The sequence below is a fragment of the Strongyloides ratti genome, scaffold srae_chrx_scaffold0000006, assembly GCF_001040885.1.
Source record: "Strongyloides ratti genome assembly S_ratti_ED321, scaffold srae_chrx_scaffold0000006".
Classification (NCBI taxonomy): domain Eukaryota; kingdom Metazoa; phylum Nematoda; class Chromadorea; order Rhabditida; family Strongyloididae; genus Strongyloides; species Strongyloides ratti.
In genome coordinates, this window is record NW_020171514.1 from 279,102 (window position 1) to 296,839 (window position 17,738).

General features: G+C 28.8%; 4 protein-coding genes across 4 annotated transcripts; 2 read left to right on the forward strand and 2 right to left on the reverse strand.

The window, feature by feature from the left end:
• Window positions 1-958: 958 nt before the first annotated feature.
• SRAE_X000240000 (Kinesin-like protein KIF21B) lies at window positions 959-1,375 on the reverse strand (the record flags this gene model as incomplete). Its single annotated transcript, XM_024645611.1, has 1 exon — window positions 959-1,375. The coding sequence occupies one exon, from the start codon at window positions 1,373-1,375 to the stop codon at window positions 959-961; it is 417 nt and encodes a 138-aa protein (XP_024499876.1).
• Window positions 1,376-3,713: 2,338 nt separating this feature from the next.
• SRAE_X000240100 (Reverse transcriptase domain and Integrase,catalytic core domain and Ribonuclease H-like domain and Aspartic peptidase domain-containing protein) lies at window positions 3,714-10,121 on the reverse strand (the record flags this gene model as incomplete). Its single annotated transcript, XM_024645612.1, has 1 exon — window positions 3,714-10,121. The coding sequence occupies one exon, from the start codon at window positions 10,119-10,121 to the stop codon at window positions 3,714-3,716; it is 6,408 nt and encodes a 2,135-aa protein (XP_024499877.1).
• Window positions 10,122-10,440: 319 nt separating this feature from the next.
• On the forward strand, window positions 10,441-11,088 carry SRAE_X000240200 (Hypothetical protein; the record flags this gene model as incomplete). The annotated part of the gene is made up of 3 exons (XM_024645613.1): window positions 10,441-10,494; window positions 10,845-10,957; window positions 11,028-11,088. The coding sequence occupies 3 exons, from the start codon at window positions 10,441-10,443 to the stop codon at window positions 11,086-11,088; spliced, it is 228 nt and encodes a 75-aa protein (XP_024499878.1).
• Window positions 11,089-15,143: 4,055 nt separating this feature from the next.
• Window positions 15,144-17,116, forward strand: SRAE_X000240300 (Prolyl endopeptidase; the record flags this gene model as incomplete). The annotated part of the gene is made up of 2 exons (XM_024645614.1): window positions 15,144-15,214; window positions 15,259-17,116. 2 exons carry the CDS (start codon window positions 15,144-15,146, stop codon window positions 17,114-17,116), a joined length of 1,929 nt encoding a protein of 642 aa, XP_024499879.1.
• Between the last annotated feature and the right edge of the window lie 622 nt (window positions 17,117-17,738).

Sequence of the window (17,738 nt, forward strand, 5' to 3'; positions counted from 1 at the left end):
TATTTTTAAAAAGAAAAATAAATATAATCATTTTTAAAAAAATTCTTTTTTTTAAATTTGTTATAATTATTAATTCAGTTTACTTCATCACTTCAAAAGAATGAATAAAATCACAAGTTAAATCAGAAAAAGCGCATTCTTTTTAAACTTATAAATTTATTCTACTTTTTTTATCAAAAATTTCTTATTTGTATTATTTTATCAATAACGAAAATTTTACCTCTATTTCAAAAAAAATAAATAACTAACTTAAGTGATAACGTTACTTTATATATCCTTTTAAAAAATATGTTTTAAAAAATTTTAAAGGTATTTGAATTTTATTTACAAAACTTTAATTTACTCTATTGATAGAATTAAAAAATTATAAAGCTCATTAAGTCATGCCCTGCTGGCAAGTGTGTGCGAAGCACGCGCTTGTTTTTATATAGTAATTTAACATCTTTTTTTTTCATTTATAAAAATATTATTTTGAGAAAAAAACAACATTAGTAACACAAAAAATTGATGTATAGATTAATTTTATCGTTGAAATAAAACAAAATTTATATGTGTTATTTTTCAGCAGAAAATATACAAAAGAATCATTCTTTTATTTTTTATAATATTAAATAATATATTTTTAAAAAAATTTTATTAAAAAAATTATTAAAAGATTAATAAACAATTGAAGATATTCTATTCCTAAGAGGATACCATCTATTGTTTTCCTGAACTTCCTCTTGACAGACAAGTGGTGCATCATCAACAGGTTTCTTTTTGGTTTTTTTTGGCAATTTTTTTTTATTTAAAATATTCTGGTCTACTTGCAGTAGTATCAGTTTTTCTTTTAATTTTTCAATTTCTTTATGTTCAGCTTTGTGTATAATTTGAAGTCTTTCATTCTCCTTTTGAATTTCTTCTTTTTCTTGCTGAAGCTTTTCATTTTTTTTTCAGAAAGTGCCAATTTTTCCTAATGTTATTTGATTTCTTCATTTTTTTCTGCTGAAACTTTGCATCCTCTATCAATACGTTGATCAACAAAAATCATATTTCTTATTTCTTTTGCTATACTTGCATAATTCAATGTTGAAATGGTTTCACGTAAATCTTCGTTACTTGGAGATATACATGCAATCATTAGTGTTTTTGAATTTCCACATAATGAATCCTGTAACAGAAGCGTCAATTTTGAGTTTCTATCGGGAATATGATGATCTTTGCGAGAAAATACAGAGATAACATTTACCAGATGCAATAAGCAATTATTGATATTTTTGCCTTCTTTTGCTGTATTTCCTTCAGCATTTGTTCTTTTAAGTCTTTCTGTACCAGCCAGATCGACAAAATTAAATTTTGAAGTTAATACTTCAGTAACTTTATCTAATAATCCCATTTTTTCATTTCTTTGAGTCAAATAGAGGGAAAATATTACATGAGATTGAGAAGACTCAGAATTTATGTCAGTTGCTCCAACACACCTTTTATTAATTCCAGAATTGAAGATTTTAAAGGCAGTTGGATTATTTTCAACATTTTTCTTTAAATGTCTTTTAACCTCAACTTTCCCTTTTTATTTCTAGAAATCATCAGTTTTTTATTTGAAGTAGACGATTTATCTATTGAAAGTAAATCATTTATTTCATTATTGTAAAGCTCCAAAAATGAAACTGATACTTCAAATAAAGAAACTGATTTTCTTTTTTCTTTTGCTTTTTTTTCCTATTTTTTATTTTATTAAAATTAGAAATAATTGACTGAAGAATCAGTTCAAAAGTTTCATCATCTAATATTTTTAAATGGTCATTTTATGTTCTCATTGTAAATGTTTTACCAGAACCGCTCTAAAAATGATAAAAAAATTTAAAAAAAAAAAAAATTTCTTACTTAGCAATATGCTAATATGGTAGCATCGTAACCTTTAAAGATATTTTTGATTAAAGAAGCTCCAGAAAAATAAAATAATTTATCTTGTTTTGATGAAGTATCAAAAATTTTGTCAAAATAATATATTTTGTTGCCAGATATATTAATTTGATTTTTTTCTTTATCCACTTTAATAATAATTTGGCTGAAAATTAATTAGACTTAATTTGTGGTCTTACGCGAATAAAAACTTGGATTTTATCAATAGAAATAATTTTAACAGTAAATTTGTTATTAGACAGTATATTTTCTTTATTAGTTTCTAACTATAATTAAATAACAATAAAAATTAAATTAGAAACATTTATTATTTTAAAATTAAATTAATTTTTTAAAAAAACATATGTTACGAAGTTTTATTTAGTAGATAACACCAAGACTGGTGTTTTATTTGTCACTGGCCCTATTTATACCCCTTATATGGGCTACGCCCATATAACATCCCCCGTATAAGCTTTAATAAAGCTGAAGGAAGTGGATAAATATGGAGTGAAAAAAAAATAAAAAAATTAAAAATTATAATTTTGAAAAAGGTTATTGTTTTTTTTTTTTTTTTTCTTATTTTTTTTTTGTTGTTAAAAGGAGGCACGGTCAATTTTTGTAAAATTAAACTGCGCCACGGCCTCCATCTATTGGAATTTTGTATTTAAGAAATTTTTCTTTAATTAATTTAAATTTATAAAATTTTTCTATTTTTTTTTTTTTTTTTGATATTTCCTATTATTTAAATTATTTTTTTCTGATATTTCCTATTATTTAAATAATTTTTTCTGATATTTCCTATTATTTAAATAATTTTTTCTGATATTCCCTATTATTTCTATTTTGTTTCATATTTCTTTTTATTTCTATTATTTTTTTCATTTTTTCTTTTAAAATTTATCTAATTTTAAAATTTGAAAGTAACAATTTAAATTGATTATATATAATAAAATTTATCAAAATATTTTTGATTCATTAATCTTATCTTGAAAATAATTTTGTTTTATTACATCTATTAGTTATTTCTAGCCAATTTTGATTGTTTTACGATGTATTCTATTATTATTTATATATTTTTGTTATTTTTCAGAAGAAAAAAAGGAAAAAAATTCAGAATGATGCCAATGGATGCTAGAGTCGAGCTTGCCATTAACAATTACCGGATGGGGTTGGGAGGAGCAGTTTTTTTTATTTTTTTGTTTATTCTTTGGATCATTTATGGCCGTAGAAGGCATAGGGACTATAAGAGACGTATGGAGGGCGCTTGGGGACCCCCTCCCACCCCTTACCACCCCCAGATCCCGTATGTAGAACTGGCGGATGAAACACCATTGATGTATAAAGTTGAATAACAGTAAGTTTGAAATAGTCCATTTATGATAATTATTTTTCAGAATTTCTCAGTCCACACCAAAAAAGGGAAATGAACGAGTATGGTTGTATTGCATTATGGGTAGCTGTGTTTGTAAAAAAAAGAATGTAGTATATCTGTAAAAATTATCATTTACTTTTTAAGTTTTGTTGTTTGAATTTTGTTGAAATAAATGTTGTTAAAATAATTGTTGGTGAAGTAATTTGTAATAATGTATGGGGTAATATTGGAGTTTGATTTAACTGGTGTTGGAAGAAAAAAAATGAGGTTGAAATAAAAGATTTCTTGTATATATTATTTTTTTTTTTTTTTTTTTCAATAAAGTATTTTAATATCTGTAACTTGTATGATATAATCAGTACTGTGAAGTGTAGTAGTATGTATAATTCGATGGTAGTTGATGTTAGGGTAAAAATTTCATAATGTTTATGTTATTATTTTGTAATGCTGTTGATTATTCATTACTTAGTTCTTCTGTTATTATTTTTCTGGGTCTACCACGTTTCTTCATTTCTTTTACTGTTTCATTCACAGACGGGGATTTGTTTTTGTTGGTTGTCTTTCTAGTTAATTTACGGGGTCGTCCTCGCTTTTTCTTTATATCCGTTTTCGGTTCTTTCTGAGGTGGAATTGATTCTTTATTATACGCTTTCTTTGGTCTCCCCCTTTTCTTTGTAGATTTGATGTTTTCAGTTGAAACTTCAGCCTGTAAGGAAGGAGGTGTCGTTTCTTCTAATGGAGTATCATTAGGTGTTGATAATGAAAAGTGTTTTGGAGCTAGCTTCAGTAATCTGGCATTTGTTTTGAATGCTGATTCGATTCGCCGTCCTTTAAAGGAAAGTTTTTGTATAATGTAGGAATCGCCATGTATGTGTTCGATAACCTCATACGGTCCTTCGTATTGTTCACTATTCTTGTGCGCGGTTGGATTTCTTCGAAAGACGAGAGTTCCAGGAGGGATCCGTTGAGGTGTTTCGGCAGGGTTTTGTTTTGTAGATGATGTTATTAGGGATTTCAGATAAAGGAGAAGGTCATATCGACCGGAAAGGGAGGTGTTGATGTATGGTTCTTGGAGCCATTTGTCTGTTGTTGTAAGAATGTATTCTTTTGGTTTTCCTTCTTGTGTTGTGGTATAGCCAAAGTTATGAGCATATTGGGTACTGTGAAGAAGTAATTTGATATCTGTTTTAGGATATAAGCGAATAGCTTCGCGGATGATTCTATTAAAACGTTCCACTATTCCGTTGCCTTGGTGATTGTAAGCAGATACTGTGTAATGTTTAATTCCATAGGTATTGCAGAATAATTGGAAAGGGTTAGATATAAAAGCGGGACCGTTGTCAGTTTTGATGACGTCCGGGAAACCAATTAAGAAGAATATTCTTTCTAGCGAGTTGATTGCTGTTATTGCTCCTAAGTTGGTGGTATGAATTAATGTGACAAATTTACTAAATTCGTCTATTGCAACCAATGCATTATTATTTTCGTCAATAACTATGTGATCCAAGCTTAGCGTATGCCAAGGATGGGGAGGTATAGGAATTGTCTTGGTCGAAACTGGAGCCATTAAAGGTGATTGTGTTTTACTTTTTAGGCATTTAGAGCATGTGGACCATATTTTCTTGATATCGTTGTCCATGCTGGGCCATAAGAAAATGTCTTTGAATTTTCTGACTCCTTTTTCGTAGCCGGAGTGGTTACCTAATAAAGGGTGTTCATGCCATAGGGACAAGAGCATGAATCGTAATATTTGGGGAACATAGATGCCAGTTTTACCGCGGGATTGTATTTTACAATCGGGGTAATCGAGTTGCTCATTATCATTGAGAAACTGTGGGAATTGAGAGACTATGTATGGTGTTTGGAAGTAATTCGTTGTTTTGGGGAATACCGAATGGTATTTTTCATCAATTGGAGTGACTTCTACAGAAAATACGGAACGGCTTAAATAATCCGCGACTGCATTGTCTGATCCTTTGATATAACGAATGTCTATGTCGAAACCCATGATATAGTTCTTGTAACGATCAAGAATATTGGATACATCGGTCTTAGTCATAAGGCTAAGTAGGCTGCTTTGATCAGTTAGTACCGTTGTGCGTTTGCCGTAGATGTACGGGCTGAATGATTTTAAAGCAAATACGAGTCCAAGTGCTTCTAATTGTACAGGAGCGTACATTAATTCTGCGTTTTTCAACGTTCTGGAAGTGAAAGCGATTGGTCTGTTGTTTTGCATTAATGCAGCGCCAATACCTTGGGTACTAGCGTCTGTAACTATGGTATAAGGTGCTGAATCATCGGGTGGCGATAAGGTACATGCGTCTGCTAGAGCTGCTTTGATGTTTTCAAACGCTTCAGTGTGCTTTGATGTCCAAAGGAATTGTGATGTACAATCGTACAGGATGTTGGCCAGCTTGCTATATCCAGGTATGTGTTTGCGGTAATAGTTAGCCGCTCCTAAGAAGGAGCGTAGTTCCTTTTCGTTAGACGGAATAGGTTTATTTCGTAACGCAGCGGTTTTCTTAGGGTTCGGTTGTATTCCATCTTTGCTGATGATGAATCCGAGATATTCAAGTGATTGTTGGAAAAAGAGGCATTTTGTTAGAGAAAAGCGGAAATCAAAGGATAAGGCCTTTGAAAGAGCTGTGTTGATGTTTTCAAGATGTTCATCTATCGAATTGTCAGTTAATAGAATGTCGTCAAGGTAAACGAAGTTGTTGGAGGATTTAAATAGTTTCTCAACTATGTGGTTGAAGAAATCGGGACTGCCTACCAATCCCATCGGGATTCGTTTGTATTGGAAGATTCCTATGTGCGTGGGGAATCCGGTTAGATAGCGACTATCTTTATCTAGAGTGAGCTGATGGAATCCGTTTTTTAAATCCAAAGAGGTGTAATATTGTTTTCCAGATGCTTTATCCAGGATGGTGTCTATCCGTGGTATGTGATGTGATTGAGGCACGATCAATTTGTTAATGGAGCGAAAATCGACCACAAATCTCCACTCATTATTTTTCTTCTTAACCAAGTTGATTCGTGATAGATAAGGAGTACGAGATGGTTCAATCATGTCGTGCTTAAGCATATCATCGACTTGGCGTTTGATTTCGTTTTCTTTTTCTACGGAATAGCGAGGGGCACGAATTGGTTTGGGAATATCGTGTGGAGCTGTTCGTAGTTCTAATGTTTCTGGACCGTTATACCGGCCAGGAGTAGGATTGAATTCGTGGAAGACAGATCGATGGGTCCATAAAATGTCGTGTAATCGGGATAGTTGATCTTTGGATAGGGCATCGGGGGGAAGCTGTACTTGTGAAAGAAAGTCAGACTTCTGTAGTTGCTGATTTGGTAGGCTCGTCGGGTAAGGTGGAAGTCGGTCACAGATATCGGCTTCATCACTGCTGTAGCCATCGTTTGTAATGCGAAGGTCCGTCTCAGATAATGATTCGACTAATGTGACATAGCCTAATGTAGTTTTGTCATATAAAGCTACAGGGTTAGCTCCGATATTGTTGATTACAAAGTTAATCTGATTATCAATAACAGGAGAGATTGCATTGTAAGTAACTAATTGGTTACTTCCTTTAAAATAAGGACTTGCAACTGTATAAACAGCGTCCAGTAGCACATTCACGGGTGCATCAATTCTGGGGTTTAGAATGTTCGTGGAATGTGGTGGTAGATCTGTGTTGCTAGTTAATTTGAAGGGGTAAGCATTTGATATGGGAAAAGAGTGAGATCCCAAGTGTATACGTCCATGTTTCCAGGATATTGAAAAATCACCAAAGGCTTTTAAACCAGGCTGTCCCAAGATGAGGTCGTGGGATACATGTGGACTAACATGGCATATGATGTTGTAATGATCTTGTCCAATAGGGATTCGGAGATGTATAATTTCATGTAAAGATAATTCCGTTCCATTTGCGGAATAAGCCGTTGCTGATGTAGGGTGTCGAGCAAGTATGTATTCTTTGTCGATTTGTTTTGCAATTGAGAGGCTACAAACGTTGATGGAAGCTCCGGTATCCAATAGGAGCGTGATCGGTAAGTTACCCATTATTATGCGTAAACGAGGAAGAGCTTCAGAAAGTACTGCATTGACTGAGGCAGGTACCGGTCCGTCGCCAAATTTCCATTTAGCAGGGGACAGTAAAGGTGCCGAATAATCGGTTTTAGGGGAAGGAGCAGTCGCTCGTGCATTATGTTGGGGCAGTTTGTTATGACTGCGGTTGGACCATATCTTAGTACCTAATAAGGTGGATAAAAAGGTCAGGAGGGAGACAATGCTTCGGGGCAGTGTCAGCATTGCGTCAGTTAATTCCATGCGTTTGAGGTGATCCATAAAGATTACAAAGTTGTTGTAAGAAGTACACAACTCGGGATTATGAGTAGAGGACGGGGTTTCTTGTTCAGTTTTGATAGCAAGTAATTGTTGTAATGAGCTGATCTTTCTGGCTTGGTCAGCAATACGTTTAATCAAGTTATCGTCGTCATCCATTTCCATTTTGTCACCAGCGGAAGTTTTTATGGTTTCTTTAACTGCTGCTATTTCTTTATCGTAAATAAGCTTCATCTTATCTAATTCTGATTTAAGTTTCGTTGTAGCTGCTTCCGATAAACGAGTTTTCTCTTTCGCAAATTCAGTACTGTCTCTCTTGCGTTGTAAGTCGCATTGTTGTTGCATCTTTTTCTCGCTTGCTTCTATCAGTTGATTACATTTAGTCGTCGCTTGCTGTTTCAGGTCATCAATAGCTTGTGCGTGTTTATTGCGCATACTGTGAAGTTCGGTTTCATGGAGCTTCTTCTCGGTGCCAGCTTGTTGAAGTGTTCTGGTTTGGAATTCGAGCAGGGCATTCTTCGCACCGTCGGCGAGGGAAACGTGTCGATTATAATTTTCACGAAGCGTTTCAAGTTCGGTTAAAGTATCCTTATGTAGCTTCATTTGGGCGGCTAGAGCATCCTTGGAGGACGCTAGTTGATCTCTTGCTTGTGCTAAATCTGTTTCTGCATGTGGTAAGCGATCGAGATGTACTTTGATTTTCTTCTCACGGGTTTCGGATTGTGATTTGAAATCTGCAAGGTCCTTTCCGGCGGCAGACAGTTGAAATTGTAGTCGGGAAACTTCATTTTCAAGGTCTCTAATCTTGTCGGAAGAGATTGAATGTGATTGCCGAAGTTTTGCATATTCCGGGGAGGATAAGACATCGATATCAAGAGGTCGCTTTCGTTTACGTATTGGAGACGGAGGGACTACCTTGCCATCTGGGATTTGGGTTTCCATTTCGTTGTTAGACGGGCAGGAGAAGTTGAATGCGTGGTGATACGCATATATGTCGAGGAAATTGAGGAATGTAGATTCGGAAAATGTGGTTTCCAAATGTTTGGTGAGGAAAATGTCCGATGTTGATAAGTTACTCATAGCAACAAGGGGTCGACAAGAGATAGGAGGATCTGAATCCTCGTACGGTGCTACTTTGGTTTCCAAGGCAAAAAAGTTGTCTTGAGAGATGAGTATAGAATCGACCAATAAAGCCGGGTGGAACAATTCTGGAGTGCAAACCGTATGCATTTCACTGGCTTCCACTGCACGGGAGCCGGCAAATGAATAAGTACCTTGTCGGTAAAGTAAAGGGTAGTGGGGTGGAATGCTTGCACATTCCCATCCGTTTACAGCCATACACAATGTTAGAAGACATACTACAGTCACGGCTGTGTGAGGGACGTCGAAAAAGTTCAATTTGTCCATCAAAGCTTGAAGCATGGATCGTTGTGATTTCATTTCTGTTGTTATTGCGTTAACTTGGTTTTTCTTTGAACGTTGTCTCCTAACTTTGGAATTATCCTTTACTGTGGACGCAGGGTGAGTATGGAGGAAGGAGGGGGACTGGAATTGTGGTTTCTTGTCAAAGGGACGATTCGGTTTATTGAAATGTCGTTTTGGCGGAGCGGCTGTGTGGTTACGAGCAGATGTAGATGGTGCACTTGGTTGTTTATGTTGACGGTTTCCATTCGGAGGGGTTTTTCGTGTGTTTCGATCTTGTTGATGATGGGGTTTGCCAAATAACGATGTGTTAGGGTGAAGTCTAATGTATCCATTGAAGTACGCTTGCTTAAAAGCGTGCCATGATGTATCTATTGACGGGGTTTCTACAAGGATACGTAAATTGCCTGATAGGCCGCGGACAAACTGTCGGCGGCGTTCTCCATTGAGAGCATGGTTAGTTAGCATTTCCAAGGAGTCCATCCGAATACCATCAATCCGTTGGACGAACTGTTCAAATTGCGTGGCGTAAGTGCCAATGGGTTTGTCAGCTTGGTAAGGCGGTTTGATGTGGCTTCCAAGATTTCCACGGTGTCCATCATTGGACATTAATGTTACTATGTAACGGAGGGAGCCAAGGAGGGTCTTCTGATCATCAGGGATCGATTCATTCACTAACGAGAGGTAGGATGAAACTAGTCCATTTTCTTTGAGTAGGAGAGAGGATAGGTAGGGGGCTGCTATGCGGTCCAGTATTTGTTTCCGTGCTGGCGTTTTGGCCAGTGCAGACATTACTGAGCTGAGTCGTGCAATGTAAAGTTCAACTCCGTTGATTGTGGAGGAAGTCAGTAGGGGCACCAATTTGCCGATTTCCCTGCAAAAGATTTCGTCCAATTCTTTTTCATGCGGTGGTAGGGAAGTAAGTACATCGTCCACGTTCATAAGAGGCAACGGGTATTGAGTTCCGTAGATGTGGATATCCATCTGATGTTGTTTGTACAGAGTGGATAGTTGCTCCTTCTGTTGGGTTAGCAATTGTTGTTGGTCAGTGGCTGAAAGATTGAGGGCTTCTCTCTGCTGTTGAATCCACAACGGTTTCATATGATTGTAAGCCGCTATGAAGGATCCTAGGTTCTCCGCAACCGGAGTGTTTCGTTTGAAGAGCTTCCGCATGTTAGGCTACAGGAGTGTAGAAGAGAGAGTAAACTACAACTGGAGGTAGCTCCAAGAATCAAAGTGAAGTGTGAATCAAAAGGGCTGTATATATATACAGCAAATGAATTCGCCCTTCGTAATAATAAGTAGGTCTATTATTAAAGTGCTCAGCGATAATTAAATATAATTACCTAACAATGAATCAGACTATTCATTGGCGTATCAATTGTTGAATGTCATAAAAGGTATTGTAGTGGCCTTCAAAATGGGAACTAGTAAATATGGATTACGAATGGAGTTAATGAAAAGTAAATATAATGTGTAGTGTAAATTTATGTTAATTGACGTCGTTAATGGAGTGTCTAGACTGTATAATTATCAGACTATTCAAAAGCTGATAATGTATTGTTAAAACGAGGACAAAGAAAAGTACCTCGAATAATGTATCATTAATGGATAACCAAATAAAGAGTACATTATGTATTCACGCGTGAATATCGTAAATATGTCTGAGAAGTTAAAACTTAAAAACTTAAAAACCGGTTAGTTCCATACTACAAATGGTGAATATACCTAATACTGTAACTGTGTTGTGGAAATTGAGCTAACTATCAAGAAGAGAGATAGCACAATATGCCAGAAAACTAAAACTACGTCTATTTTCTAAAGAAAACATGTTCACCACCGGGAGCTACCCGGACATGTGGACAATTCACTGCAAGTGATCAATTTGCTAAAAAGTCCCTAGACGAGTGGAAACTAATGGTTTCCTCGGGAAGGCGGTTAAATGAAGTCTTTCGATCCAGTAATGGAAGGAAAGAGAAAATACGACTTACGGAGCATCTGATGTAGCGAAATATGCGAAGCTGGAGAACTAGGATTTGTTGTGAGTCTTGATGGTCCTGTTCGTTGAGTGAATAGGAAGTAATCGTAAAGTAGTATGTTGGTAGAGGTGTAGCGGAGTACCGACTAGATCGGTGGAACCTCCATGTTACGAAGTTTTATTTAGTAGATAACACCAAGACTGGTGTTTTATTTGTCACTGGCCCTATTTATACCCCTTATATGGGCTACGCCCATATAACACAATTAATAATAAAGATAATAATTAATAATAAGATAAATATATAAAAATATTTATAACATATTATATATATAATATACTATTAAAATTATTATTTTATAAATAACAATATTTTTTTCATTTTCAAAATCAATACCATATATTTTAACAATAATTATAATCAAAGTTAAATTATAAATTAATTTTTTTCATTATTATAATAATATATTTGAAAAATTGTTTAACAATGTATGTATATGTATTGAATTGTTTTTAATTATAAAAAAAGAACTTTTTGATAAAGAATATAACAATTAATATTAATTAAATATTATATTTAATTAATTTTAATATTTTATATAAAATAAATGCCATAATATATTATAATTTTATAATTAAAATATTGTATTTAAAGTAAAAGATTCATAAATATAAAAAAAAATTCATAATAATACTTTTTACATTGATTCTACGTTATGAAAATTTTAACAATGTATTCTTTGTAATTGAAGATATTTCATCTTTTTTAAATTTTAAATAATATTTATATTATATTATATTATTTCAATAGATTCCAATTCTGAATCTTAATAAATTGTTTTTAAAATTTTTTTTTTCTGGATTAAAAAGTTTCATATGTGTTTCATAAAAGGTTCTAAAATAAAGTTATATGTTAATAAATTTTTATATTGCGCGCAAAAGTTTCATACGGGTATCATAAGTGATTCTGATATTATTTTAATAGATTCATTATTACATCAAATATTTAATGGTGAATTTATGAGTTTCAAATGATTTTATATTATATGTTGAAAATACATTTAAAAGACTTATTAATCATGAATCGATTATAATAATGTAGATTTTTTTATAAAAACTATTTTTTCCATGTAGGTTCTACGTTCAAAATATTTTAATTTTTCTAACAATTTTTGAGATAAAAAAATTAATAATTAATTAGGTGCAAAAATACTAGAAATTGTATCTTAAGAACAATAAATATTTTAAATGTTATATATATATATATATTTTATCTTTATTGTTAATTGTTTATTCTTATTTATTATTTTTAAGTTTATCAATTATTAAAAAAAAGTTATATTATTTTTAAAATAATAGAAGGTTTCAAAATGATATTAAAAAATATCAAAATTTTCTATATATTATTGTTGAATCCATTATTAATTATTTAATATAACAATAAATCTATAAAAATAATATCATATACACCCATGATATCTGTATGAAACTTCTGAATACGTGATGAAAATTTATTAACATATAATTTTATTTCAGGATCATTTATGAAAAATATATTAAACCTATAAATTCAGTAAAAAGAAATTTTAATTATAAAGTTTTAAAATTAAGAATCATAATCTATTAAAATAGTATAATATAATATAAATATTGTTTAAAATTTAAAAAGATGAAATATCTTCACAATTACAAAGAATGCATTTTTAAAATATTCAAAATACAGAATCCACGTTAAAAATATTATTATGAATATTTTTATACTTTTAAATCTTTTACTTCAAATACAATATTTTGGTAGTAAAATGTTTGTTATTTTTTTTTATTAATCTTTATTTATGTGTGTGGTCTTTTTGTTTTTAATTTATATATCAAATTTATATTATTATTATGTTAATTTTTTTTTATTTTTTTTCTGGTGCAACATAGATAGCTTTTTTCGAGGTTGTACGAATTTGAATAGTTTTCCAATCTATACATAAATAAATTGGCATCCAATATCGGGTAAAAAAAATAAAATTGTACAGGCTACTTTTAAACTAAAACTTTAACCAAATTTTCCATAATTTTTTTTATAAATTACTACTTATATCATTTTTGTTAATCGGAAGTTCTAATTTAAGGCTTATAACACATTATGCAGTATGAATTTACATCTGTCTTCATTTTTGTTAATTTAACCAACTTTATAATTCAATTTCCTTGAAATTATATTTATTTTAAGTTTGATTTTCAAACATATGGTTACTAAGGGTTTTATCACTTGTTTTATTAAAATTATTTATAAAATTTTTTTAAGCTAAATAAAAAAATAATATTAACAGATATATTAAATTTAAAAAAAGTTGAATCTTTTTCAAGTTCAGATAAACTGAAAATAAGCATTTTTTTATATTATATCTTAAAATATATAATTTATTTTTTCAAATAAATTTAGAATGATTCTAAGGTAATTGCAATTGTTTAATTTGAAATATCTTTTTTGTAATTAGATTGAAAAATAATCAAAATTATTCGTGTCACACTAGAATAAAATTAAAAATGTTTTATTTTAAAATTTTATTTATATAAATACTTATTAAAATAAATTTAAGGTTTTCTAGATTATTAATAACAAACTATGTATATATTAATTATATTATTTAATGTTATTATAATTAAGAGTACCAATTTAATATTTCTTTAAATTTAATAATAATCTTAGTTAATATTTATTTTACAAAAATTATATTATTTTAATCTAAATATGATTTTGATATAAACAGTAAAAAAAATGTTTAAATAAACTTATTTTCACATTATCCATTAACAATTGATAACAACTTTTTTAAATTATCACTAAATAAACATATGTATTATCATTTTAATAAAATAAGGAATCATTATTTTTTTATGCACAAAAAAACTATATAAATATTGCATTTAAAGAATTTTTTATTAAAAAATATAATCTTCACAAACATAATTTTAAATATAAATTTGAATACAAATTATATATTTATATATGTATTGAAGTGTTTATTTTTTAAATAGTATTGCTTAAAAGTATTTTATAAAAAATTTTTTTATTAATAAATTGTATATTTTACGCAATTAAAATTTTTTAAAAATTTAAATATTTACTAAAAAAATAATTCAAAATATAATCAATTAAGTTATTATTATCATATAAATAATAATAATTATAAAAACACTTTTAAAAAATATTATTGTTAATTAAGTACGTTAACATTAAAATTAAATTAAATTTTTTGTCATTTTCAATGATGTAACAAAATATTATCTATGTTAAAGATTAACTATTTTTTTAATATTAAAATTCATTAATTTTTTTGACATTAAAACTTTTTTTTATTTATTATTAAATATTGACTTTATTTTGTGGCTACTTTATTGTTCTTTAAACCCTATTTAAAAGAATTTAAATATTAAGTACAACTTGCAGAATACTATTTTAAAAAATTTAAAATAGATAATCTCAATTTAGTAAATATTTTAAATTAAAAAAATATAGTTATTTTATTCATAAAATAATATGTTCTAATATTATATTTAAAAAAATTCGTTACTTTTTTACTTTAAATATGATCATTTATTTAATATTCTTTAACTCCAATTTAATTTTTAATCACTATTAATTAAATCATATCTGCTATGAGTTTTGTTGTTTTGTTAAATTGAAATTTCTAAATAATTTTTATGATTAAACTGTATTTTAAAAGTACTCTTTTTAATTTTATAATTTTTATAACCAATACTTCATTTTTATATATTTTTTTATATTTTTATACTTTTTAGTAATAAAATTTATTATGTCAAACAAAAATTTTATTTCTCTTGTGAATTTGTTTATAATATTTACAATTATTCAAATACTAATTTTGTACAGTTTTGGAAAGATTCAGAATATTCAAAAAAGTTATATTAATGTAAAAACATATCCAATTTGTCAAAAAAATAATACTTTTGCTAACAAAAAAAAGTATAATTGTGATATATCCGATTATTATAGATATTTAGAAGATAAAAATGGAAAAAAATCTCTTTATTTTATTCTTCAACTTAATATTATATTTAACAATTTTTTAGACAATTCAAAATATATAACTGAAATAAAAAACAAATTATTAGATTATTCTAAATATAGCATGAAAGATTTTTTTTGGGAAATTGGTGGTTATCAATATTATTATCAATATAATGAAAATAATTATAAATCGTTAGTTAAAATGATAACTTAAATTTAAATAAGTAGTTCTTTAGAAGTTTAAAAAGAAAAAGAATTTCTGATAAACTTGAACAAGATTTTATCAATTTAGCTAATTATAATAAATTATACAAAACTGAAATTATAAGTTTTGCATTTAGTCACACAAAAAAATTAATTGGATATGAAATTTCACAATATTCTGGAGATTCAAAATTAAAATTTAAATATGTAAATGGAACAGAATTAAATGATGAATTGATAGTTAATTCAATTACGGAGTATGCTTTTGTTTTCAATGATACAGGTTTTATTTATTCTAAATATCCTTTTTATACGTTTTTAAATGGAAAAATCCATACAGAAAAAAGAAATCATTCATTATACTTTCATAGATTTGGAACAAAACAAGAAAATGATATACTAATAGTTCCAACTGGATTAGATGAAAATACAGTTTTAAGAGCAAAAGTATCAAATGATGGAAATTATTTATTAGTAAAATTTCATAATACTCTAAACGATACAACTGCTTTATTCTTTTATAATCTTCAAAGTGTAACTAATTTTTATACTAAAATAATTCTTAGTCCTTTAATTGGTAACTATGATGCATATTATGATTTTTATGATTCATTCGAATCTAACATTATTTTTTTTACAAATAATAAAACCTACAATGGTAGTATTTTAATTGCACAACTTCCAAAATTATATAAATCTTTACAATTACCTCAAATATTTATTAAAGAAGAAAAAGATTTATATATAAAAAATATTATTCCTGTTGGAAAAGAGTATTTGGTATTAATTTGTATTAAAAATGCATTAAATTATTTAAAAATTTATAACAAATATACTAAAATGTTTTTAAAAAAAATCGATGTTGGTAAAGGAGTCATTGAAGATGAACATGGAGATACAAGTAGTTATAACTTTTACTTTTTATTTAATAATATATATACACCAAGAGCTATATATAAAATTAATTTAAATGTAATTAAAAATAAAAAAAAGATAAAAGCAGAAAAAATATTTCAATCTAAATTTAATACTTTAATTACTGATAATTTTATTATAAAGAGAGAATACTATAAAGGTAAAGATGGTAAGAGAATACCCATGTTATTGTTTCATAGTAAACAATTACATCTAAATAAAAAAAATCCTGTAATTGTAGAAGCTTATGGTGACATAAGTGCTTCATGGCATTCACAATATTCATTAGCTAAAATGTTATTTGTACAAAATTTTAAAGGTATTTGGTGTATTCCTGGTATAAGAGGTATAGAAGGTTTAAATAATAAGTGGACTTCTGATGGAAGAAAACTTAAAAGAAAAAACAGTTTTGAAGACTTTATTTATGGTATAAATTATTTAATAAAAAAAAAGTATACTATACCAAGTAAAATTGCTATTTATGGTGAAGGTGAAGGCGGTCTATTGACAACTGTCGTTTCACAACGAGAACCAAAGCTTATTGGAGCTGTTGTAGCAAAATCACCATTATTAGATACAATACGATTTGACAAACTAACTCATAATAAAAATTTACTCAAAAAACTGTATGGTAACTTAAATAAAAAAAAAGAATATTTAAATTTATATTCGTTTTCACCATATCATCAATTAAAATATAAAAAATATTGTGTTAATCAATGGCCAAGTACTTTGATACTTGCACCTTTTTTTGATAACGTTTATGGTGTCCAACATACAACAAAGTTTTTAGCTAAATTGTATGAAATTATTAGAAAAAATAAAAAATCACATCAAACAAATCCAGTTATTGCATCTATAATGAATCATGGTGGTTCTCATGATAAAAATAGAACTGGTGACATACAAGTGAATGAATTATATAGAATGCTTCTTTTCCTTCAGCAAGTATTAGATTTAAAGTTTAAAAAATAATATTTTTTTTAACTTTAAATTTATTTTTATTTTAAATAAAATATTATATATTAATTATAGTAAAAAGTTTTGTTATCATTAAAAAAAATATAATTTTAATTAGTATATATTAAATTTAATTCTACTCTACAAATAAAAAAGAATATAAAATTTATCAAAAAACAATAATAAATATAAAGATTTAATATTTATATAAATAATTTATTTTCAAGTATTTGAATACTGTAATCATATAGTATATATCATATACTATATGCCTTAAAAAAAGTTTAAAAATAATTATGATGTTCTGTAGTACTGATACATCAAGTTTATATTATTATAATTCATGAAATTTTACAAATCTTACAACTATAATGCTTTATTTATTAATTTCAAAAATATTATTTTAAAAATATAACATGAATGAGAGTTCATTCAAGTTGAAAATTTGATACTTTTTGAAAAAAAATCTTTTTATATAATTCATTTACTAGTTAATCACCAGTATAATCTGCTTTATTAAAATCAAAATTTTTTATACCATAGAAGGTACAACTGAATTCGTTTGTCGTTATTTATCTTTTTTTTCAAAGGTGCATACAATTTATCTAAATAATTTGTTTGTACACACGAAAAAACG